At 41.5% G+C, this 24,712-nt stretch overlaps 1 protein-coding gene across 2 annotated transcripts in view; it reads left to right on the plus strand.

Moving 5' to 3' along the window:
* The window catches only part of LOC144689414 (calcineurin subunit B type 1), a 64,597-nt gene that overhangs the window by 16,350 nt on the left and 23,535 nt on the right, over positions 1-24,712 (plus strand). For both annotated transcript variants that reach the window (XM_078556488.1, XM_078556486.1), the window contains exon 2: positions 578-617. In XM_078556488.1, coding sequence (XP_078412614.1) covers positions 578-617 — 40 coding nt within the window. The remainder of the gene's footprint in view (positions 1-577; positions 618-24,712) is intronic.

The following is a 24,712-nucleotide window of genomic DNA, read 5'->3' on the forward strand; positions in this document are numbered from 1 at the left end:
ATTCTGGCTTCTTGCACATCCCTGATTGCTCCATCATTGGCTGTTAGTTGAGCCTTATGCCCCCACAACCCCACCTTAATGTCCCTACCCCTTTTTCCTCCTTTAAGATGTTTCTTAAACTTGCCTTCCTCTGCCCTAATATCTAGCTCTTTGATTCAATATCAGCTTTTTTGTCACTGTCTTGTGAAGCACTATGGAATGGTTCTTCTGCATTAATATAAATGCAATTTACGTAACTTTCTGAAGCATTATAATAAAAAAGTCAGATGTGAAGAATTGAAAAGGATGGGAAAGAGAATAGAATGCTGTAAATTAAGAGGCATAATGTACTTAAACTTCATGGAAAATCATCTTTATCTGTTGTTAAAGGTATGTGACTGAAGTACTTCCATGTTGGGATAAGCAAGTGTGGCAGTTAATGTAAAAAAAAATGTGCTTCACAAGTCTCGAGTTCCCATAATGAGCAGCGTTTTCTAGAATTCACTTCAAGTTGTGGATAAGCAAATGTGTACAAAAACTTCATTCCTGCACTCTGTTTATTTGTTTGAGTTTAATTATGAACTGTCTTTTGTTTCAGGGAAATGAAGCAAGCTATCCCCTGGAAATGTGCTCACACTGTAAGTTCTTCCTCATCTATTTAAGATAAAAGTTTTGTATTTATTCACAAATGTATTTGCTTATGATAACTCATTTATATGTATATCTGGAAGCATTATGAGTAACAGCCTGAAGCTTGTTTGATGATCCTGGAATGCTGTGAAGAAATTTCCCAGAGGTTTTTCTGTTTTTATTTGCTCCCAGATGTTAGGGTCAGCAGCACTGACTGGGAGGGTGGTAAACATTCTTGAATGGTTTAGCTGGTGTTCTTTTCTGCTCCTTTCTATATGCTTAATTGCAACACATCTTTCTCTGGCATCTTTTGCATCCCTGTGCAGTTTAATTTCTATGGATTACAGTAGTTTTATGGCACTGATTGATGAATGAGAAATTAATGAATGCCCTGGTGAAAATTACTTAAATAAGGACTGATTCAGCATTCATTATAAACATACTCAACCAGTGAAATAGATAACTTTGCTTAATAGGTCACACAAATCAATTCTCGGAATATATGTAGCATTACACATTATTATCCTTTCCATTTCTCCTTCAAAGTGCTTTTCAAATACTGCTCTCCCATATCCCCATGCACCTTGTAGTTACCATCTCCTCTCTCCCATCCCTCAAACAAGCACTGCAGTGGCTCAGCCTCCACGATGTCAACCTTTACCTAAATTCCCCTAGCTCCTTCTCTTCTGATTTCTCTGCACTTCTGTCCTCACTACTCTATCCACCACACCATGACTCCATCTTGAAGTCTGACAGTTTGTAGTCCTAGTCCCTGCTGTTCTCATTTCATGTGACTTAAAAATGGTGGTGGGGGTGATGCATGCTGGGATGCAATTTCCATGAGACTGGCCAGATTCAGTTCAATTATCAAAAGTAGTACTTTGTCTTTTTTCCTTATCTACGTCCTTTCCTTGTATGCAGCTGCTGTAGGTTAAGTAAGGGTGTTCCTCATGAGTGATGTCACAAGGTGGGTCTAGCAGTGACCAACTCAAGGGTTTCCATGTCGACAATAAAATTTGTGTTTCTTTGGAAGTGCAACAGACACGAGGGATATTATTCTTCTATACAGGATGAAACCTGAAATGTGAGCCTCCTCCCACCCTACTGCATCCAGTCTTATCAGCGTCACCTTGTAGTCCTTTACCCCTCATCCGCTTATCTAGTGTCCACTTGAATACATCACTGCTATTTGTGTCAGCCACTCTATGCAGGTATGGTGCCGGAGGATTGGGGGTCTGCTAATGTTGTACTCTAGTTTAAAAATGGAGCAAGGGATAGGCCAAGTAATTACAAACCAGTCAGCCTGACCTCGGTAGTGGGCAAATTATTGGAATGAATTCTGAAACAGGATAAATTGTCACTTAGGCATGGAGTAATCAAAAACAAAAACAGAATTACCTGGAAAAACTCAGCAGGTCTGGCAGCATCGGTGGAGTAATCAAGTCAGTCAACATGGATTTGTTTAAGGGAAGATTGTGTCTGACTCACTTGATTGTTACCACCTCAAAAAATTCAATTGAGGATTGAAGTGGGTAGTGCAGTTGGCATGGTCTCCATGAATTTAGCAAGGCTTTTGCCATGGTCCCACATGGCAGACTGGTTGATAAAAATAAAAGCCCATGGGATCTAGGGGAATGCAGCAAGCTGAATGCAGAATTGGCTCAGTGGCAGAGGGTAAAGATTGATGGATGTTTTTGCAACTGGAGGGCTGTTTCCAGTGGGATTCTGCAGAGCTCAGTACTAGGTCTCCTGCTTTTTGTGGTATATATTAACGATTTGGACTTAAAACGTAAGGGGCATGATCAAAAAGTTTTCAGATGACACAAAAATTGGCTGCGTGGTTGATAGTGCGGAGGGAAGCTGTAGACTGCAGGAGGAAATTAATCCGTGGGCAGAAAAGAGGCAAATGGAATTCCACACAGAGAAGTGTGAGGTGATGCATTTGGGGAGGTCAAACAAAGAAAAGGATTGCGCAATAAAAGGGAGGATATTGAGGTGTCGAGGAAGTGCGGGACCTTGTAGTGAATGTCCACAGATGCCTGAAGGTAGATGGACACGTTGATAAGGTGGTTAAGAAACCATATGGAATAATTTCCTTTATTAACCAAGGCATAGAATATAAGAGCAGGGAGGTTATGCTGGAGCTATTTATAGCACTTGTTGGGCCACAACTTGAGTACTGCATGCAGTGCTGCTCACCTTATTACAGAAAAGATGTAATTGCGTTAGAGAGGGTACAGAGGAGATTTAAGAGAATGTTTTCAGGGCTGGAAAATTGCAACTATGAGGAAAGGTTGGATAGGCTGGGGTTGTTCTCCTTGGAACAGAGGAGGCTTAGGGGAGATTTGATTGAGATGTACAAGGTTGTGATGGGCGTGGGTGGGAAGGACCTGTTTCCCTTAGAGAGGTCAGTGACTAGGAGGGATAGATTTAAAGTGATTGGTAGAAGGATTAGAGGGGAGACCAGAGGATTGTAGGGGTCTGGAATGTGCTGCCTGAAAGGGTAGTAGAGGCACAAACCCTCAATTCATTTAAAAGGTGCCTGGGTATGCACCTCAAGTGCTGTAACCTCCAAGGCTATGGACAAACTGCTGAAAAATGGGATTAGGCTGGTTGGCTCATTTTTAAGCCAGTGCAGACAGGATAGGTAGAGTGGCCCCCTACTGCACCATAATTTTTTCTACTTTTTTCTAAATTTTGTAAATATCTGAAAAGAAGGGATGTCAGGAGAGGGCAGGGAGTGTCAGTATGTGAATTGCTCCTTAGGAGAGCCAGCACAGACACAATGGACCAAATGGCTGCCTTCTGTGCTGTAGTGATTTTATGTAGTGTTAAGTTCCAAGTAACAAGTTTGACAGACTGTGCTGGAAACAGCCCTATTCTGCTGCAACCTACAGGTAATTGATATTGTGACACAGATCAACCATGATCTAATGAGTTGGCAAAACAGGCTGAAGGGCTGAATGACCTCCTCCTGTTCCCATGTTTCTGCTGAATTGAGACATGAGGAAAATCATTATGAAACTCTAAGAGAAAGAATTGCGGGCAAAGACAGCTTGCCAATATTAAGAGCTCAAACTTGATTTTAAACCCTGGTTTGTGTATTTCATCAAGAATTGGCTAACACTTGTCATGACATAAATAGGTTAGTCATTAATTCTGGCTGTTGATCCAAACACAGTGAATAGGCTGGGAAACTTCTCATCCACATACGACATTGCATCATAAAAGCTTCTCACATACAACAGCAGCAACTTATTGTAGAAATAGTGTCACCTAAAAGTCCTGTTGCTTATATTTCTTCGTTTGATCTAAAACTCCAGTGTTTTAGACCCTTGAGAACTAAATAATTAAATATTGTGCGTCACTATTATGCTTTAGTCTCACTGTTACAGTATTCAATTTGTAAATGTTTCTTGGTTTTAGCCTGTTTCATGGCGTGGTATTTTGTCTTTCAAAAGTTAAGTATGTTAGGCATCCAATCATCAAAGCTTCAACAGCAGCTTGCATTTATAAAGCACCTTTAGTGTAAGGAAGTGTCCCATGGCTCTTCGCTGGAGTGCTGCAATCAGATTGACACTGAAGATAACACATTAGGATCAAAAGCATGGTCAAAGAATTAGGTTTTAAGGAGTATTATATAGGAGGAGAGAGAGAGATGGAGGAGAAGCTTAGAAAAGGAAATCCATAGCTTGGGAATTGGCATGGTCATTTTTTTTATTCATGGGATGTGGGCTTTGCTGGCTTGGCCAGCATTTATTGGCCATCCCTGGTTGCCCTTGAGAAGGTGGTGGTGATCTGCCACCTTGAACTGGTGAAGTCCATGTGGTGTAGGTACACCCACAGTGCTGCTAGGAAGGGAGTTTCAGGATTCAGTGAAGGAACAGCGATATATTTCCAAGTCAGTATGGTGAGTGACTTGGGGAAATTCCAGGTGGTGGTGTTCCCATGTATCTGCTGCCCTTGTCCTTCTAGATGGCAGTGGTCGTGGGCTTGGAAGGTGCTGCCTAAGGAGCCTTGGTGAATTCCTGTAGTGCACCTTGTAGAATTCCTGTAGTGCACCTTGTAGATGGTACACACTGCTGCTACTGTGCATCGGTGATGGAGGGAGTGAATGTTTGTGGAAGGGATGCGAATCAAGCAGGCTGCTTTGTCTTGGATGGTGTCAAGCTTTTTGAGTGTTGTGGGAGCTGCACTCATTCAGGCAAGTGGAGAGTATTCCTTCATACTCGTGAGTTGTGTCTTGTAGATGGTGGACAGGGTTTGGGGATTGAGGTGAGTTACTTGCTGCAGGATTCCTAGCCTCTGACCTGCTCTTGTAGCCACAGTATTTATATGCCTAATCCAGTTCAGTTTCAGGTCAATAGTAACTCCCCGAATGTTGATAGTGGGGTATTCAGTGATGGTAATGCCATTGAACGTCAAGGGGCAATGGTTAGATTCTCTCTTGTTGGAGGTGGTCATTGCCTGACACTTGCGTGGCACGAATGTTACTTGCCACTTGTCAGCCCAAGCCTGGATATTGTCCAGATCTTGCTGCATTTGGACATGAACTGCTTCAGTATCTGAGGAGTCGCAAATGGTGCTGAACATCGTGCAATCATCAGCGAACATCCCCACTTCTGAAAGGAAGTCATTGATAAAGCAGCTGAAGATGGTTGGGCCGAGGACACTACCCTGAGAAACTCCTGCAGTGATGTCTTGGAGCTGTGATGACTTAACTCCAACAGCCACAACCATCTTCCTTTGTGTTAGGTATGACTCCAGCCATTGGAGAGTTTTTCCCCCTGATTCCCATTGTCTCCAGTTTTGCTAGGGCTCCTTGATGCCACACTCGGTCAAATGTGGCATTGATGTCAAGGGCAGCCACTCTCGCCTCACCTTGGGAGTTCAGCTCTTTTGTACATGTTTGAACCAAGGCTGCAATGAGGTCAGGAGCTGAGTGACCCTGCCGGAACCCAAACTGTGTGTCAGTGAGCAGGTTATTGCGAAGCAGGTGCCGCTTGATAAGACTGTTGATGACCCCTCCCATTACTGGTGATCGAGAGTAGACTGATGGGGCAGTATTGGCCGGATTGGATTTGTCCTGCTTTGTGTACAGGACATAACTGGGAAATTTTCCACATAACCAGGTAGATGCCAGTGTTGTAGCTGTACTGGAACAGCTTGGCTAGGGATGCGGCAAGTTCTGGAACACAAGTCTTCAGTACTAGTGCTGGAATACTGTCAGGGCCCATAGCTTTTGCAGTATCCAGTGCCTTCAGCCACTTCTTGAGATCAAGTGGAGCGAATTGAATTGGCTGAAGGCTGGTATCTGTGATGCTGGGGACCTCCGGAGGAGGCCGAGATGGATCACTCAGTCGGCACTTCTAGTTGAAGATTGTAGCAAATGCTTCAGCCTTATCTTTTGCACTGTTGTGCTAGACTCCCCCATCATTGAGGATGAGGATATTTGTGGAGCCAGCTCCTCTGTTGTTTAATTGTCTACCATCATTCATGACTGGATGTGGCAGGACTGCAGAGCTTAGATTTGATCCATTGGTTATGGGATTGCTTAGCTCTGTCTATCACTTGCTGCTTATGCTATTTGTCACGCAAGTAGTCCTGTGTTGTAGCTTCACCAGGTTGACACCTCATTTTTAGGTATGCCTGGTGTTGCTCCTGGCATGCCTTCTTGCATTCTTCATTGAACCAGGATTGATCCCATGGCTTGATGGTAATCGTAGAATGAAGGATATACAGGGCCATAAGGTTACTGATTGTGCTCGAGTACAATTCTGCTGCCGCTGATGGTCCACAGCGCCTCATGGATGCCCAGTCTTGAGTTGCTAGATCTGTTCGAAATCTATCCTATTTAGCAGAGCGGTAGTGCCACACAGCACAACGGAGGGTATCCTCAAGGTGAAGGCAGGACTTTGTCTCCACGACGAATGTGCGGTGGTCACTCCTACCAATACTATCATAGACAGATGCATCTACGGCAGGCAGGTTGTTGAGGATGAGGTCAAGTATGTTTTTCCCTCTTGGTTCCCTCACCACCTCCTGCAGACCCAATCTAGTAGCTATGTCCTTTAGGCCTCGATCAGCTCAGTCAGTAGTGGTGCTACTGAGCCACTTTTGGTGATGGTCATTGAAGTCCCCCATCCAGAGAACATTTTGCGCCCTTGCCACCCTCGGTGCTTCCTCCATGTGGTGCTTAACATGGAGGAGCACTGATTCATCAGCTGAGGGAGGGTGGTATGTGGTAATCAGCAGGTTTCCTTGCCAGTGTTTGACCTGATGCCATGAGACTTCATGGGGCCCAGAGTCGATGTTGAGGACTCCCAAGGCAGCTCCCTCCTGACTTATACCACTGTGCTGCTACCTCTGCTGGTTATGTCCTGCCAGTGGGACAGGACATGCCCAGGGATGGTGATGGTGGTGTTTGGCACATTATCTGTAAAATATGATTCCGTAAGGATGACTATGTCAGGCTGTTGCTTGACTAGTCTATGAGACAGTTCTCTCAGTTTTGGCACTATCCCTCAGATGTTAGTAAAGAGGACTTTGCAGGGTCAACAGGGCTGAGTTTGCCATTATCGTTTCTGATGCCCAGGTCAATTCTGGGTGGTCCGTCTGGTTTCATTCCTTTTTTATTGAGATTTTGTAGCATTTTGATACAACTGAGTAGTGGATCAGCTGAGGCAGAGGTGGAGACCAGTAATGTTGCGAATGTCGAAGTAGGTGATCTTTGTGGTGGAGATGATATGTGATTGGAAGTCAGCGCAGGATCAGATTGTATTGTGGACAAAAACAAAAATACCTGGAAAAACTCAGCAGGTCTGGCAGCATCTGTGGAGAGGAGCACAGTTAACGTTTCGAGTCCGAATGACCCTTCAATAGAACTAAATAAAATTAGAAAAGAGGTGAAATATAAGCTGCCATATTATAATATAATAATATTTCCAGCATCCGTAGTTTTTTTGCTTTTATCATTGTATTGTGAACAGACTGGTTGGATGGGTTCAGTTTTCCCAATGGTTGATTGGGGAAATTGTTGCTCATCCAAGACTGGTTGCCTGCCAGGCAGGCAGTGTGACAATCAAGACAGTGGAGAAGTCAAGCAAGAGAGGTGGTGGTGGGGTAGAGCTAGGTGTCATAAGCAAACACTTGGAACCTGGTGTAGTCAACAGGAAATGTGTCGATGAGAAGTAGGAGGGGGCCAATGATGGATCCTTGATGGGCTGGGAACTCTAGAGTTATTGTACAGGGTGGGTAGTTCCGCTTGGTATGTCTTATTTCTACACTGTATAAAACCCTAGTTGCTAATTTCTTTCCCCAACTTCAAGTTCTTTTGACTCTGGCAAAGGGGTAGGTTAATTTTACCACACACATTGTTACCAAAGCCAACAGGTCTGCACCTTTGTGTTCGGGTTTCTGAGGTTCCTTAACAATCTGAGCCAAGTAATGAATCTCAATAAAAAGATTAGATTGCCCTCTTCAGGGCAAGCGTACAAATGAAAGAAAATAAAGTAAAATTCTTTGCTGTTAATACAGACATTTAAGGCGCATAAAATTGGTCAACAATTCACAACAAAGGAGAATTAGCATAATTGAGGTTAGATTATGGAATTCTACTGAGTGGAGTTTCCTGTGGGCTGTGCTGGGTAAAATACTCTTTTCAGCACTGACGCATGATGTGCATTGCTTTCTTCAAAAATTGGTGTTAGCATAGTTGAGTCAGCATGCAAGGAACTTTAAAGATGATGTCAAATAAAGTTGTGCATTCACAGTCATTGGATAAAATTCTTGTTGCCCAAACGCGATGCAGTGACTTGTCAGATTTGCTGAGAATATACAAAATTCACCCATAAAGAATAACAACTATGCTCTGCGTTATTCAGAACCCAATAGATGAGCATGGTAAAGCTAACATACTTTTTGGTACTTGACTGTGGTCGGATCACACACAAACATTGGTTGGTGCTAAGGGACTAGGGCCACCAGTGCTGGGCCTTGCTGAGATAATGCTTGTACCCATGACACTTAAAGAATTGCTGTACTGACATTGATCTGTCCAAGCAGGTATGGACCCGACACTTACAGGAAGGAATCACTGGTGCAACTTAGGTCCTAGTTAACAATGTGAAGTTAACCAGTGATCTGCCACTGATGAACTTATTTTTGTGCTGATTTCAATTCCAGCTTGTATCTAAACCTTCACCAGTGCCCAATTATGGCAAAACTCTCTGAACTTTAAGTGGATGCTTCCCAGGAGAGTAGGGGTGAGAGTCTATTCCCTGCACAACTGATACTAGATACAATCTTGTGTGGATTTATCAGCAGCTCAGCTTGGAGACTTTTTTATGAAGGTTCTGGATTTCCATAAGTTTTATCTGTACCAGGCACTCACTTGATCCAAAAAAAACATGAGTACTGGGTTATATTACCAAAGTACTTTAAGTTGAGTTTTCATTCATTTTTTTTAACGGGATGTGGGTTTTGCTGGCTAGGCTAGTATTTATTCCCCATCCCTAATTGTCCTTGAGAAGGTGGTGGTGAGCCACCGCCTTGAGCCGCTGCAGTCCCTGTGGTGTAGATACACCCACAGTGCTGTTAGGGAAGGAGTTCCGGGATTTTGACCCAGCGACAGTGAAGGAACGGTGATATATTTTCAAGCCAGGATGGTGAGTGGCTTGGAGGGGAATTTCCAGGTGGTGGTGTTCCCATGTATCTGCTGCCCATGTCCTTCTAGATGGTAATGGGTCGTGGGTTTGGAAGGTGTTGCTTAAGGAGCCTTGGTGAGTTTGTGCAGTGCATTTTGTACATGGTGTACACCGTTGCCACTGTGTGTCGGCAGTGGAGGGAGTGAATGTTTGTGGAAGGGGTGCCAGTCAAGTGCACTGCTTTTCCTGTGTCAAGCTTCTTGAGTGTTGTTGGAGCTGCACTAGTCTAGGCAAGTGGAGAGTATTCCCAATCTCCTGACTTGTGCTTTGTAGATGGTGGACAGGCTTTAGGGAGTCAGGAAATGAGTTACCCACCGCAAAATTCCTAGTCTCTGACCTGCTCTTGTAGCCACAGTATTTATATGGCTAGTCCAGCTCAGCTTCTGGTCAGTGGTAACCCCCAGGATATTGACAGAGGGGAATTCAGCAATAGTAATGCCATTGAATGTCAAGGGGCAATGGTTAGAGTCTCTCGTTGGAGATGATCATTGTGTGGCACGAATGTTACTTGCCACTTGTCAGCCCAAGCCTGGATACTGTTGAATCAGAATAATGTCTTTGCTGGGATTTACCTGGCATACTTATACTGCCTGGTTATCATTACATGAGGGAGCTATCCAGGATGAAATGCAGGAGTTTACAGGCTTTGTCTTATTGGCCTCTTAGGTGTACACCATGAAACCTGCGTGCCACGTTCAAAGTGTGTCAGCATTCCCAATAGCTTGCTTAATATCGCAAGCTGTGAATGTTAACGATATTCTCATTTAGGATTTATCGAATTAGATAATAACACCAAGAGCAACACTCTCTAAACCTTTAGGCCTCAAATTCAAATATTTGAAACTGGCGAACCATAAATATAAATGCACGTAGCACTGAGTTTGTTTACTGGTTGAGTCGGATATTATACATGGGCTATAGTTTGGACACCGCCATAAGCATGATTACAGATATTTGGAAGGAAGAGGTATGAGGAATTACCTCATTTCGGGTCGTTCAACTTTAGATATCTAAAATAAAAAGATCTTGGAAATATATCACCGTTCCTTCACTGTCGCTGGGTCAAAATCCTGGAACTCCCTCCCTAACAGCACTGTGGGTGTACCTACACCACAGGGACTGCAGCGGCTCAAGGCGGCTCACCACCACCTTCTCAAGGACAATTAGGGATGGGGAATAAATACTAGCCTAGCCAGCGAAATAAGATAGAGAAATTAGATCCCAAACTATTTTTCAGATAAGGAGAAGCTTATAATAGTTACATTAGGATATGCTTGCTTTACATTCTGCAGTCCCAAATTTGTTTGTTTACAACTTTTGTCTACAGTAACAGATTCTGTGTTTTTGATCTATAATTTTGGTTTGAAATGTGCATGAGTCTGAAGAGATTCATGAGCCTCATTCACCTCACCAGTAGAGGGAAAGATTTAAAACTATGGTTACTAAATATTATGTAAACAATCTCATGGGGTTTGCTTGACACTTGACAAATTACATGGGTGGTTTATTTCTGGTCTGTTAATGAATCTCTATCTATTTTAATGGTTAGCCAAATATCTCACTATACACTGTCATGAAAGATGCATTCTTAAAAATGAAATTTCAGATTCAAGTTTGGATAGTATGGTTTCTATTAATTCTTAATGGACAGTTGGATTGGTGTGATACTTTAAAAAGTTGGAACTGACTTCATTTATATTCAAGTTGAATTCAAGGGCGAGTAAACTTTCTAGGGGAGTTTCCTTTTCTTTGACTGGTTTTCTATGTGACAATTTTATTAAATGTATAGTTGGAGTTATTCTGTAGCAAGACTCATCTGTGAAGTGTAAATTTTAAAACCACCTTGATGCATTCTCCATTGCCTCAGACAATCAGCTATTATTGGAATGATGTTTGGCTTTAATGTAAAACCATTACTATGGTCTACTTTTGTTCTTATTTAATGCATTCAGTCCCTTAAGCCTGTTCTGCCATTCAATTAGATCATGGCTGATCTGTTTATTTTTAACTCCGTTTATCTGCCTTGGTTCAACATTCTTTTCGGACCTTGCCTAACAATCTATTTGGTTTTTTGATGTTTTCAATTGATCTAGCCTGGACAGCTTTTTGGGGAAGAAAGTTCCAGGCTTGTTTGCATGAACAAATGCTTCCTGGCTACACCTGAAGGGCCTAGTTCTAATTTTAATGTTAAATCTCTTCGTTTTGGAGATGTTGTTAAGACCAGAATTTTCTGCTAATGCTACTTCTCCCATGATGCTCTAATTTAACTTGTCCTTGCTTGTCTCTTAAATAGTTATCTTCCAATCTCCCCATATTTCTCTCCATTTTTCACTTCCTCTCACGTTATCTCTTATCTATATACATCTGCATTAGACTATTTATTCTTTCCTTTTAAGCCATATTCTCTTTTTTAGTGTGTTTGGGAGGGAACAGAGCCAGTTGAATCACTGAAATGGGTCTGTAGGGAGGGAAAGAGGATCACTACAGATAAAAATTTTATTTAGAATTTAAGCTACACACTAGAATAAAATGCAGAACATTTAGATTTTCCACTTGACTGGACAGGTGTACGTGTAAATATAATGCATGTTATATTTTACACAAGTGAACTGATCTGGAATGCATTGCCTGAAAGGATGGTGGAAGCTGATGCAATAACAACATTCAAATTGGAAAAATACTTGTTAAGGAAAGATTTGCTAGCTGTGAGGAAAGACCAGGGGAGTGGGACTAATTGGATAACTATTTCAAAGAGCTGGCACAGGTACGATGGATCAAATAACCTGTGTTGTATCATTCTATGATTCTATATAAGTATTAGATTTAAATGTTACATACTTAAACTACACAAAGATTAGAATTTGCAATTTTAAATGTAATTTGCGCTCTGTAATATATTTCCTATAGATATATTTTAAAGTGTATAATTTAAGGATGTAATTTGCAATTGAAGGTAATTTAAATAATTCACCTAATTTGTAGAACAAATTATTGTTTGTTTATGCATTAGCTGCAGTTACTGTTCTGTATATTTTTAACAATGCAATATAATCTGCGGTAGTGAATGCAGCGAGGAGCCTAGGATAGTTTACACTGGTCGGTGCAGTGTTTAGCTTCTGGTCTGGATGCTGCTCAATCTATCTCTGACTCCGTTAAAGGTCATGTGCAGGCCAGGCTGTGCTGCAGCTCACAGTTGGATCCTCTTTCATCTCCCTTTCTCCTTCCTGTCAGTGTCATGTCTTAAGGAATGAATGGGATCAGTGTCATGTCTTAAGGAACGAACGGGGTCAGTCCCTGCTGGTGTTTGAAGCCCTTATTCATGAACATTAGCATCTTGTTCTACTTTTCGCTCAGCTTGGGCCACTGCATTGGAGGGGGATGGAAGTGAGGAGTGGAAAACTGGGGCTCCCTCTGAGGAGGGAAATAAATGCAAAGATTTGGGCCCTGCTTTGGAGGGAGGCTCAACCAGAGGGGCAGAAAGTGAGAATTACAAGTCTCATGTTACTTCTTGCTGAGCTTTAGTTTGGTGGGCATTCAAAGTTGTAGGAAAGAGGGAACTAGAAGTCAGGTTAGCTCAGAGGCTGAGAGAAAGACTGAGATGGATGTATGGAGAGGAGTGAGAGGTGAATGTATGTGGTGCTATGCTGGGTAAAATTGGTCAGATTGGAAAACAGGACAGATAAATTTGGAAATTGTATATTTCTATCAAGAGGTATGTAGTGGAGTTGGTGAGGACTTGCATTGAGTTATAACCATCAGGATAACATGTGAGAGGACCTTTTTGGTGAGGAAAATAATTTTGTTATATAATTGAGAATGCTGCTAGAAAATAACTGATTAGAAAGCAGAAGGACAGTGTATATCTCACCAATAAAGAAAATTTAGAAATCCAAAATATTCATGTTGTTTGCAGACATGACTTTTCATTCTGGATTCAGTAGTTGTAAATTGTGCATTTGTGAAAAGGAGAATGCTACAACTCATGTCCATTCTTGTTTGCCTAGACTTGTTGGAGACGGTAATCATAAAAGAGTAGCTGACCCACATCTGTTTTTTTAAAAATATATTCTCAATTTAAACATAAACCCTCCTCCTCCCCCTAAATATCCTGGTGGTAGCTTTTAAAATAGTTTTTATTAGCTTCAATGCTGACGTCAGGAACACATGATTCAGGTTCACTTGGCGCAGTTTGTAAAATTAGCAGTAGCTCCACTGGTGATGAACTTGTTCTAATTGCTTTGTGCCAACAATACAAATGAATGGATTGATGGGATACTGCCGAATTACGTGTAGTTTAGCACTGAAGAATGTAAATTTTGCAGATGATTTGAACTCTTAAGATGCCAAATAAATTTTGTAATGACTTTTGCAGTAGCATTAATCTTCTGAGTGTTATCCCTTTATCCAGAAGTAATGAAACACGTTTAATTCCCATCACGCAGTCTGTTTGTTCAAAAGATCTGATTGCAGCATTAGGGAACAAATTTAAAGCCTTCATGTGACATTTAGTGAATACATTTTGTTATGAGTAGTTAGTATATTCATGAGCAGCTGGCACTGTGATCCAGTATATCATAATTTGATTTATTATTTTGTTTTTAAAAGAGCTAATTGGCTTCCAGTTAAACATATTATAGTAACATGGTGGTTAGAAAGCTGCAAGAACTGTAGTTTCATTTGAAGCTGGTTTCTTTCAGTTTGTTAGGGAGCATCAAAATACAACCATCATGGTACATTTTTGTGGAAAGTCTAAGACATTTGCATGCTCACTTGCTGAAAATTAGGATGTTTTGTGATACTTAAGTTTTGAAAGAAGTTAGATATTTTAAAGGATAAATCTCCTGTTGAGGGAGACTTCCAGCTTAACCTTGGACAGCTGAAATAAAAGCAGAAAATGCTAGAAAAACTCAGCAGGTCAGGCGGCATCGTGATGAGAGAAACAGAGTTAATGTTTCAAGTCCCTGTGACTTTAGTCACACTCTAGTCATATGGACTCGAAATGTTAACTGTTTCTCTCTCCAAAGAAGCTGCCAGACCTGCTGAGTTTTTCCAGCATTTTCTGTTTTTATTTCAGATTTCTAGTATGCACAGTATTTTGCTTTTATCTTAATCTTGGACAGCATTGCTTGGTGTAACAACAACAGCAACCATTTGCTTTTATGTAGCACTAATGACATAGTAAAAGGTTCTAATGCGCCTCAAGGGACCGATTATCGAATATACTGAACCACGAGCAGGTTTTGGGTGATATGCAGTTTGGTTAAATAATGCTTTAAGGAGCTTCCCACAGGAGGATGTATAGGTGGAGAGGTTTGGGGAGGGATTTCCAGAGCTCAGGGCCCGGGCAGCTGAAAGCATGGTCACTGATGGTGGTGCGATTTAAAAACTGAGCATGGTCCAGAGGCCAGAATTAGAGGAATTAAGATATTTGAGAATTGTTGAGCAGGAGGTGGTTACAAAATGGGAAGGGGCAAGGCCATGGAGGAATTTGAAAATAAGGGTGAGAATTTTAAAATTGAGGCAGTGCTTAACAGGAGCACAGTCCAGATTAGCGAGCAGAGAGGTGATGCGTGAATGGGACTTGGTGCAAGTTAGGATACGGACAGCAGAGTTTTAGATGACCTCAAGTTTACAGAGGGTAGAATGTGGGAGGTCTACCAGGGATACACTGGCGGTAACAGGCATAGGTGAGGGTTTAGATGAGCTAATACAGGAACGGAGTCGCATGATGCTGATGGGGTGGAAACAGGCAGTCTTATTGATAACATGGATATATTGGCAACATTGTTATTCCACTGCCCCCCTCCCAGTCTTAAATCCCCTTGGTTAAGGAGATAGATGGTTGGCCCCTCTGCTCATAAAGGTTCCAAATGCCCCATTGGGCTCATGGGCTCACCATGACATTAACTTGTGCTTTCGGCAAGTTACGGGAAATTTCTTTTGCGCTTAAGGGTGCAGGAAAATGTCTATCTAACTATGCATGCTTTGAGATGCCCCACTGCAGCAAGATTTGGGCCATTATGTTTACATTTTTGGCGCATTATTATAAATGGATTGTAAGTACGTCAATTTATTAAGCATTCAATAACCTGTACTTCTAATTTGCTTGTAAATGATACGCAGAAGTTTGTACCCTACAGCAGTATTTTGATGTAACTGTTTGTAAATGTGGCTCCATGTAGTTCAAAATGGAAACTCTATGCTCAATTAAAAATTACTTCATTGATAGAATAGCATGTGTGGCAGTTCTGGGTTTCAATGTTTTATTTATAAGTTTGTATCTATAGAACAGGATAGAGCATTCAGCCTGAAAGCTGGTTTTTAGATACTCTTGGTAGTGTTTATTTTTATTGTGCTGAGAATGCTTTAGGTTAATTCTTCAGTTTTTGTGTTTGCATAATGTGAATGAATTTGCACCTTCTCCATAATCTATTTCTAATTGCTCAGGCTATGAATGTGTCTTGAGTGAAAGGAGGCCTGTAATGTGATGCCCTCTGGATTGATTCTCTCCTCTGCAGCCATTGTCAGACAGGTGGTAGCAGTAGTGCAAGTTCTGCAAAGCATTCACAACAAAGAACTGTTCTGAGGTTGTTAATGACCTGGCTTCAATTTCAGGCATGGTTAGCAGATGCATTTTAGTTTTTTGTCAGCATGTGCTCCCTTGAATATGTGATCTTTTCCAAAGAGGAAGGTATTTTTTTGAATAACTTCTAATGCAGATTAAACTTCTTATTAAACAAATGCATAAAAATGGGAATTTAAGCATAAATTGGTGAAACTACACCAGGATGAATGTTAAGAGTCGATTTTATAGATAATCTGCCACCAGAACCTAAAAGTGCTAACGAGCACCAATATTACTAGTTTTTCCTATCTCTGCAATACATACTTAGACTGGCTGAGATAAATGAGGTCAAGTTTATATTCCTGCTGAAACATAGGTTTATAGTGTGCTGAGTTTGTTTCACTCATTAGGTATTTACTTGATAGTGAAATCAAACAGTTTATTTATGCCAAAATATAATAAAGCTTCTAAGTTGACAAAATGGTGGGAGTAAATTATGATCAAAAAGTGAGATTAATTAAAAACCATTTAAACACTTGAAGCTACCTTTTTTGAGACTGAAATTCCAATGAATAAATTGTGAATGAGATTTCTATAGTTGATGGAATGACTCATTTTAAACCTATTAATCATCTTTTGCTCAAATCTTTGTCATGAAGGCAAGTGACTTTAATGTGTTTTTCCTTAGTTCTGGCATTCAGTTTTTCTTGCCCCCTTCATTTATGTTTGTTGTAGTTCTACTGGCGTGAATGTTGCCAGTCTGTCATATGCCTCTGAGTCCATGCATATTTTCCTTTAGGTCATGCGTTAACATTGGGGAGTGGATTCCTTGGATCTTAGGTGATTGAAGCCAGTTGTACTCCCTTCTCTCGTCTCTTCTCCCAATCCTTTGATGCCCTGGATGACATCAACTAATTTAGCACAAATTATGGATTGAAAACAAAGGGCCTTGTGATTCTACTGTTTAGAAGTAGAACAGATTCCATTCAGTCATTGGGCTATTGGGGAGAGCACCTAATTTGGATTGACCTGCAATACTGAGGGAATGCTGCATTGCTGTTCTTCAGGTGAGATTTTGAATCACAGCCTATTCAAACTTGTCTATTTTTAAAATGACTTAAATTCAGATGAGGATGGAGTTCCCTTTCTCACCCCGCTCTCTAATTTCAAAGTGAAAAACATGGTCCATCTGTGAGAGAATAAATGCCCTTTTTCTTCACATAGGTTTTATGGCTGAGGGGTCTGGTTTAAAACATGTTTACAATTAAGAATGAAGAATTTACTTTTACGTTTGTTATGCCCATGACATTTCGAAGCACTGCACATCCACTGAATTGTTTAGTGTAGTCACTGGTGTATGCAAATTCAGCTACCAATTTGTGGATAGCCAGATCCCATGAACCGCAGTTGAATGAATAACCAGTTAATGTTTTTTAGTGCTTTTTTGAAAGAACTCTCTTGCTTCTCCAAATTGGACTTCTACATTCACCAGAGCAGCCAGAACGTGCCCTTTCTCTAAAGTCCCATCCAAAAGATGGCAACTCCAGCAATCCACTACCACCTCCTCATGGTACCAAAACCACCCTAGACTTTCTGCTCCACTCTTTATTTTGGCTCAAGTCCATACCTGAGTATTTACAGCTTGACAGTGGAGGTGTAATTTCTGTGAGGCTTCATTGATTGTGAATTAATTGCTAGGTATCATAATTGTTAAAAAATTGATCCATTGTAAAAGTGTCATTTAGAATTATTGTCGTCACTAAAGCGGCATTGTTGCTTTGCTTCAAGTAATCAAAGCAATATGATAATCAACAAATGTGCTTTTAATGCCAGGAAGCTTGGTACTTGGTGAGGTTTCCTTCTGTAGTTTTTCACCAGGGAATTTTCACAGGAGGTGCACAATGAGTGCAGTTGATGGTCGCATTAATTTTTTAAAAGTTCAACCGTTTTTCTTTAAATGAGTCCTTAGAGGGCATGGAGATTAAGGTTTGTGGTAGGTTGTTCCATTCCTTCATTGTTCTTCAAAAAGATGCCTTGTATTCCAAGGACCACAGTTGGGCCTTAATTTTTGTATTTGTTGTTTGTATATGTGCAGGAGGCCAGTGGCAACTTGAATGAATATTTATTGCTGGACCAGTTCAAAGAACTTAATTAGAAACTGTAAGATTTAAGGGTACTGGCTTGATTTAAAACTATCAGCCCAGTAACTTGTAAGTTTAATTATTGTGTATATTTTTCCTTCACTGCTTCATCTGAATAAATCTGTACAAATGATGTTATTGTATGCTCATGTTCTAGCGTATTTTCAAGCAAATGCCTATGATTCTGTTCAACCTAACAGAGTGAGGCTAACCCAAATATGATGGAAATTAAGGTCACAGCTTTAAGTTCATGAGAGCCTCTTGTGGAAACTGTTGTCTATCCATGAGCGTAAGAAGCTGTTGGGAATAAGCCTGACTGTAATTATCCTATTTGCCTATTGGGCCGTTTTGGGTGGATGCTTTCATGACACTGCTTAAAGAAGGGCAAGGAAGTCTTCTGGCTGATATTCCACCCTTAAACAATATCACCAACAACAGATTAACTGATCACTCATTTTATTGCAGCTTGTGGGATCTTGATATGTGAAAAATGATTGCCATGCTCGTCTGAACAAATCATTGCAGTTAAAAGAATAGCTAATGGTATTAGAGTACTTTGCATTATAATGAGACACAGTATAAATGCTTAGAGTAGAAGATACATATGGAAATATTGTTATTCTGAATTAGTATATTGTAAAGTTCTAGTAAATTACTGCAGTTATATTGAGTCATTTTGGCACCTATGAAGTAAATTCATGGAAATCATTTTCATTGGCATCATTGAGATATGCTAAGTTGATTATTAAGATGTGTTTTTGTAGAATCTGTATAATGAGTGCCATATATCTAGTTAGATTCTTCCCTCTGATATACATACACCTAATACTTATTTTCCTACTTACAGTTGCATTGCTAATATCCATTGCAGGCCTCTCTGCAGCAGTTAGAAATTAGTTTCTTGCAGAGTACAAAATGGTGGACGGTTGAAGTTAAGTGAAGAACTCCAGGGGGTGGGTAAGGGGTACTAATGTAGTCTTGCATTTTGGAGAATGGTAGAGATTGGAATACTTATGGAAAGGTTGTTTTACTTGACAAGCTTGTCTGTACTAAGGAATGGAAAATACATATAAATATACATGCATATTGTGAAAATACTGATCAGCCAAGATAAAAGCATTTGGATGCATTCAGATTCTTTGTTTGAAGTATCCAGTCACTATGAAGTTGATATTAAGGGTAGAATATCGAAATGCATTCCAGGGTACTTTATTGGCAGAACAAATTCTACCTTGAGTACATCATTGGTATTGTTGAGAGACGACTAGAACAGCAACCAGAAAGGTTCTGGGGCTTTTACTGTGTTGTGCAAAACTAATTTTATCAATGGAAAATGATTAAAGTTAGACATCGTTCATATTTTCCAAATGTTGAGAGGGGCAGATAATTTAAATGCAAGCAAGGCTACTTTCACAAGTCCTGTCAAAAGATCATAAGCAGGAGTGGGCCTTCAAGCCTGCTCCGCCATTCAGTAAGATCATGGCTGAACTGATTGTGGCCTTACCTCCACTTTCCTGCACCCATAACCCTGACTCTTGTAGATCAAAAATCTTTCTAACCTAACCTTGAATACATGAAGAGAGTTCCATAGACTAACGACTCTCTGAGGGAAGAAATTCCTCCTCATTTCCATCTTGATTGAGACACCCCCTATTTTTAAACTGCCCTGTAGTTCTAGATTTCCCCACGAGGAGAAACATATTCTCAGCATTGACCCTATCAAGCTCCCTTATAATCTTTATACATTTCAATAAGATCACTTCACATTCTTCTAATCTCCAAATGAGTATAGGCCCAACCTGCTCAACCTTTCCTCATAAGACAACCCATTTATCCCGGGAATCAGTCGGGCGAACCTTTTCTGACCTTCCAATGAAAGTATATCCTTCCTTCAGTAAGGAGACCAAAACTGTACATAGTACATCAGGTGCAGACTCACCAGTGCTGTGTACAGTTGTAGCAAGACTTTCCTACTTTTATTGCAAGGGAGATGGAGTATAAAAGCCAACATTCCATTTGCCTTCTTAACTACTTGCTGTACCTACATACTAACATTTTGTGATTCATGTACAAGAACACCCAGATCCTTATGCCGTGGCATTCTGCAATCTCTCTTTTCTATCTTTCCTGCCAAAGTGAACAATCTCTCATTTTTCCACATTATACTCCATCTGCCAAATTTTTGCCCACTCACTTAACCTATCTATATCCCTTACAGGGTTGCAGGGCTATCTGATTTAGCCCCATATTCCTCCACCACTCTTTCCCATTCCTTTAACTATTGATCTAATTCAGCTCTTGAAAGTTACTGTTGAGCTTGTTTTTAGGTAATGCAAGAAGGCCAATCTGACTGAAACCTTAGCCACAAAAAAGTGTATTTTTTTAAATTCATTTCTGGGATGTTGGTGTTGCTGGCTAGGCCAGCATTTATTTAGAGCAATGCAAGCTGCAGGTTCCAAAAGGACAAGACAGAGGTCACATTATCGGACATCTTGTTTCTTCTGAGGTTGCAGGGCTGGGCTGTGAGAAGCCAGCCTGCAACATAGCAAAGAAGTTAAACTGAAAGCAGCATATCATTGCTGCCCTCTTAAAGGGGCAGCGTCTGCATGAAAATAGTGCTCAGCAAAACTTGTGCCTGGGGAAATGGAGATGGATTACTTTTGTTACTGTTGTACCACAGATCTCAGCTGGTGAATTGAGAAATCTGAACACCCAGTAATTAATTGAAAGAACTAGGTCACAGGGTTCACCTTTATAACAAAGACAAACTTTATTTTATGTATTAAAAAAAATTAAAGCAAACACTACTAACTTAGCATTATAGTTTATAACTACATATACTATGAATCCAGTTTTACTTTGATTCCCAACCCCCCGCGCAAGAGTTCCCTTATCTTATGAAATGTTGAAGGTTCATTTACTTTTCCTGGGACCAACCCAAAGGTATGTCACAGCCCTGTGAAATTCTCTATAATTTCTTCTCAGTAACCCAGCCATTCTCTGAGATACGAAATTTCAAGGAGATCCTTCCATTAAATTTTGGCCAAGCAACCCTCCAACTTCTCTTCAAAACCTTGCTACTGTAGACTTGTCAGCTTAAGCTTAGGCTTCGTTGCAGTCTCCAAGCTAACTGCTGGTTCTCACTGAGGGTTACTGGAGATTTCTTCCTCTAGCTCCAACAAGACAAAGACAAAGTGGTGAGCCTGTGGAATTCACTACCACAGAAAGTAGTTGAGGCCAAAACATTGTATGTTTTCAAAAAGGAGTTAGATATAGCTCTTGGGGAAAAGGGATCAAAGGATATGGGGAGAAAGCAGAAGCAGGCTATTGAGTTGGATGATCAGCCATGATCATAATGAATGGTGGAGCAGGCGCGAAGGGCTGAATGGCCAACTCGTCCTATTTTCTATGTTTCTATGTAAGACAAACCTTCCAGCCTCCTTCCCTTCACAAACTCTGTCTCCAAACTGCGTGCAAACTTCCACCCGCATTCCACGTGATAAACAATAAAGTTAGTATTTTCTTTGCTTAAAGTGCATTTATCCCTTTCTTCCTCAGCTCAATGAGCTGCAAATGCATCAGCCTGATTCCTAAAGCCGAACTGCTGACTGTTTGCTTCTGTGAGCGCATGCACACAAATTCCACCCAAAGGCAGTTCCCCGCAACCTATCTCCGTGGCAACGTGGCATGCTTTGGGATGTTCCGAACAGAAATGTAAACTAATTATCCTATTTTCAAAACAGCCTCTTTGATTATGTGACCCACGTGAATAATTTATACATCTAATGGAGTTTATTACCCCTTTTCCTTTAATTACTGGCTCTGTCAAGTAACTCTTTTGTTTACAACTGGCTATTAACTTCTTTTCATCTCTGAACTACATAAATAGTTTAAACATTTTATTAAGATAAATGTAAACCTTCTGGCTCCATAAAGCTTAGAAATGGGTCATCCATTGTTCAGTGTTTTAACACTTGTTATGATCCAAGACCAGACACGCAGGTTCTGGGTGCAATCTGGTTAGGGACCAGTAACTTTTTGTTTAAAGTAGACAAAGTTTGAGATTCAAGACACCGGCCAAGAGAATAAAGCTACAAGATTCCATGGATTTTGAAGAAACAAAAATAAACTTTACTATACCAGGTCAGAAAGCTAAAATATCTATCTTAGATGCTAACATTTTAGTTTACTGTGAGGTGCATATAATTAACAGGCAAACTGTGGTCGAACACATTATACTGCACAATAAATAGAATATGCGACCAAGACTGATCTCACTGATTTCTCAACAGCCCACCCAGATGTCAGTAAATACTGATCAACCAATCTCGTTGAAACTCTATCTCTGTCTCACAAGGGATTTCAGTCTTCACCTTTGAAGATCTCGCCTTGGAATTCTCTCCAAAAAGTCACTCCAATTCTGATGGCATTGATGACTGCCTGCCTTGCAGAGTTTGTCTCATCGCCTAAGATTCCATTCCCCTGGATTCCCAGTATGCACTCAAGGACTAACTCCCAAGCATAATTTAATCTCTTCAGCCATGCCAAGCAGAATACTACTGCTCCAAAGACAGAGTTACCAACCTTTTGCTGTCTTTTTAAATCTCCATGGCTTCTCCCAAGCCAGGCAGAATATAGAAGGACCAAAGGGGAAGTGAAGAAACCAATAAGAAAAGCAAGGAGAGAGTGTGAATAGAAGCTGGCAGCTAACATGAAAGGAAATCCGACGATCTTCTATAAGCATGCAAATAATAAAAGGGTGATAAAAGAATGATTAGGGCTGATTGGGGACAAAACCAAAACAGAATTACCTGTAAAAGCTCAGCAGGTCTGGCAGCATCGGTGGAGAAGAAAAGAGTTAATGTTTCGAGTCCACATGACCCTTCAACATAACTGAGTGTAGTTAGGAGAGGGGTGAAATATAAGCTGGTTTAAGGCGGGGGGAGAGAAGTTGAGGGTGGGGTGGTTGTAGGGACAAGCAAGCAGTGATAGGAGTAGATAATCAAAAGATGTCACAGACAAAAGAATCAAAGAGGTGTTGAAGGTGGTGATATTATCTAAGAAAAGTGCTAATTAACAATGGATGGCAGGACACTCAAGGTACAGCTCTAGTGGGGGTGGGGTGGAAAGACTGACAAGGTATTAGTTGTAGATTTAAAAATAATGGAAATAGGTGGGAAAAGAAAAATCTATATAAATTATTGAAAAAAACCAAAAGGGGAGGGGGAAGAAACGGGGTGGGGATGGGGGGAGGGAGTTTAAGATCTAAAGTTGTTGAATTCAATATTCAGCCCGGAAGGCTGTAAAGTGCCTAGTCGGAAGATGAGGTGCTGTTCCTCCAGTTTGTGTTGGGCTTCACTGGAACAATGCAGCAAGCCAAGGACAGACATGTGGGCAAGAGAGCAGGGTGGAGTGTTAAAATGGCAAGCAACAGGGAAGTTTGGGTCTTTCTTGCGGACAGACCGCAGGTGTTCTGCAAAGCGGTGGCCCAGTTTGCATTTGGTGTCTCCAATGTAGAGGAGACCGCATTGGGAGCAACGAATGCAGTAGACTAAGTTAGGGGAAATGCAAGTGAAATGCTGCTTCACTTGAAAGGAGTGTTTGGGCCCTTGGACGGTGAGGAGAGAGGAAGTGAAGGGGCAGGTGTTGCATCTTCTACGTGGGCATGGGGAGGTGCCATAGGTGGGGGTTGAGGAGTAGGGGGTGATGGAGGAGTGGACCAGGGTGTCCCGGAGGGAACGATCCCTACGGAATGCCGCCGGGGGGGTGAAGGGAAGATGTGTTTGGTGGTGGCATCATGCTGGAGTTGGCGGAAATGGCGGAGGATGATCCTTTGAATGCGAAGGCTGGTGGGGTGATAAGTGAGGACAAGGGGGACCCTATCATGTTTCTGGGAAGGAGGAGAAGGTGTGAGGGCGGATGCGCGGGAGATGGGCCGGACACGGTTGAGGGCCCTGTCAACCACCGTGGGTGGAAAACCTCGGTTAAAGAAGAAGGAGGACATGTCAGAGGAACTGTTTTTGAAGGTAGCGTCATCAGAACAGATGCGACGGAGGCGAAGGAACTGAGAGAATGGGATGGAGTCCTTACAGGAAGCGGGGTGTGAGGAGCTGTAGTCGAGGTAGCTGTGGGAGTCGGTAGGCTTGTAATGGATATTGGTGGACAGTCTATCATCAGAAATTGAAACAGAGAGGTCAAGGAAGGGAAGAGAAGTGTCAGAGATGGACCATGTGAAAATGATGGAGGGGTGGAGATTGGAAGCAAAATTAATAAATTTTTCCAGGTCCCGACGAGAGCATGAAGCAGCACGGAAGTAATCATCGATGTACCGGAGAAAGAGTTGTGGGAGGGGGCCGGAGTAGGACTGGAACAAGGAATGTTCCACATACCCCATAAAGAGACAGGCATAGCTGGGGCCCATGCGGGTACCCATAGCCACACCTTTTATTTGGAGAAAGTGAGAGGAGTTAAAGGAGAAATTGTTCAGTGTGAGAACAAGTTCAGCCAGACGGAGGGGAGTAGTGGTGGATGGGGATTGTTCGGGCCTCTGTTCAAGGAAGAAGCTAAGGGCCCTCAGACCATCCTGGTGGGGGATGGAGGTGTAGAGGGATTGGACATCCATGGTGAAGAGGAAGCGGTTGGGGCCAGGGAACTGGAAATTGTTGATGTGACGTAAGGTGTCAGAGGAATCA

The sequence above is a fragment of the Cetorhinus maximus genome, chromosome 14, assembly GCF_964194155.1.
Source record: "Cetorhinus maximus chromosome 14, sCetMax3.hap1.1, whole genome shotgun sequence".
Taxonomy (NCBI): Eukaryota; Metazoa; Chordata; class Chondrichthyes; order Lamniformes; family Cetorhinidae; genus Cetorhinus; species Cetorhinus maximus.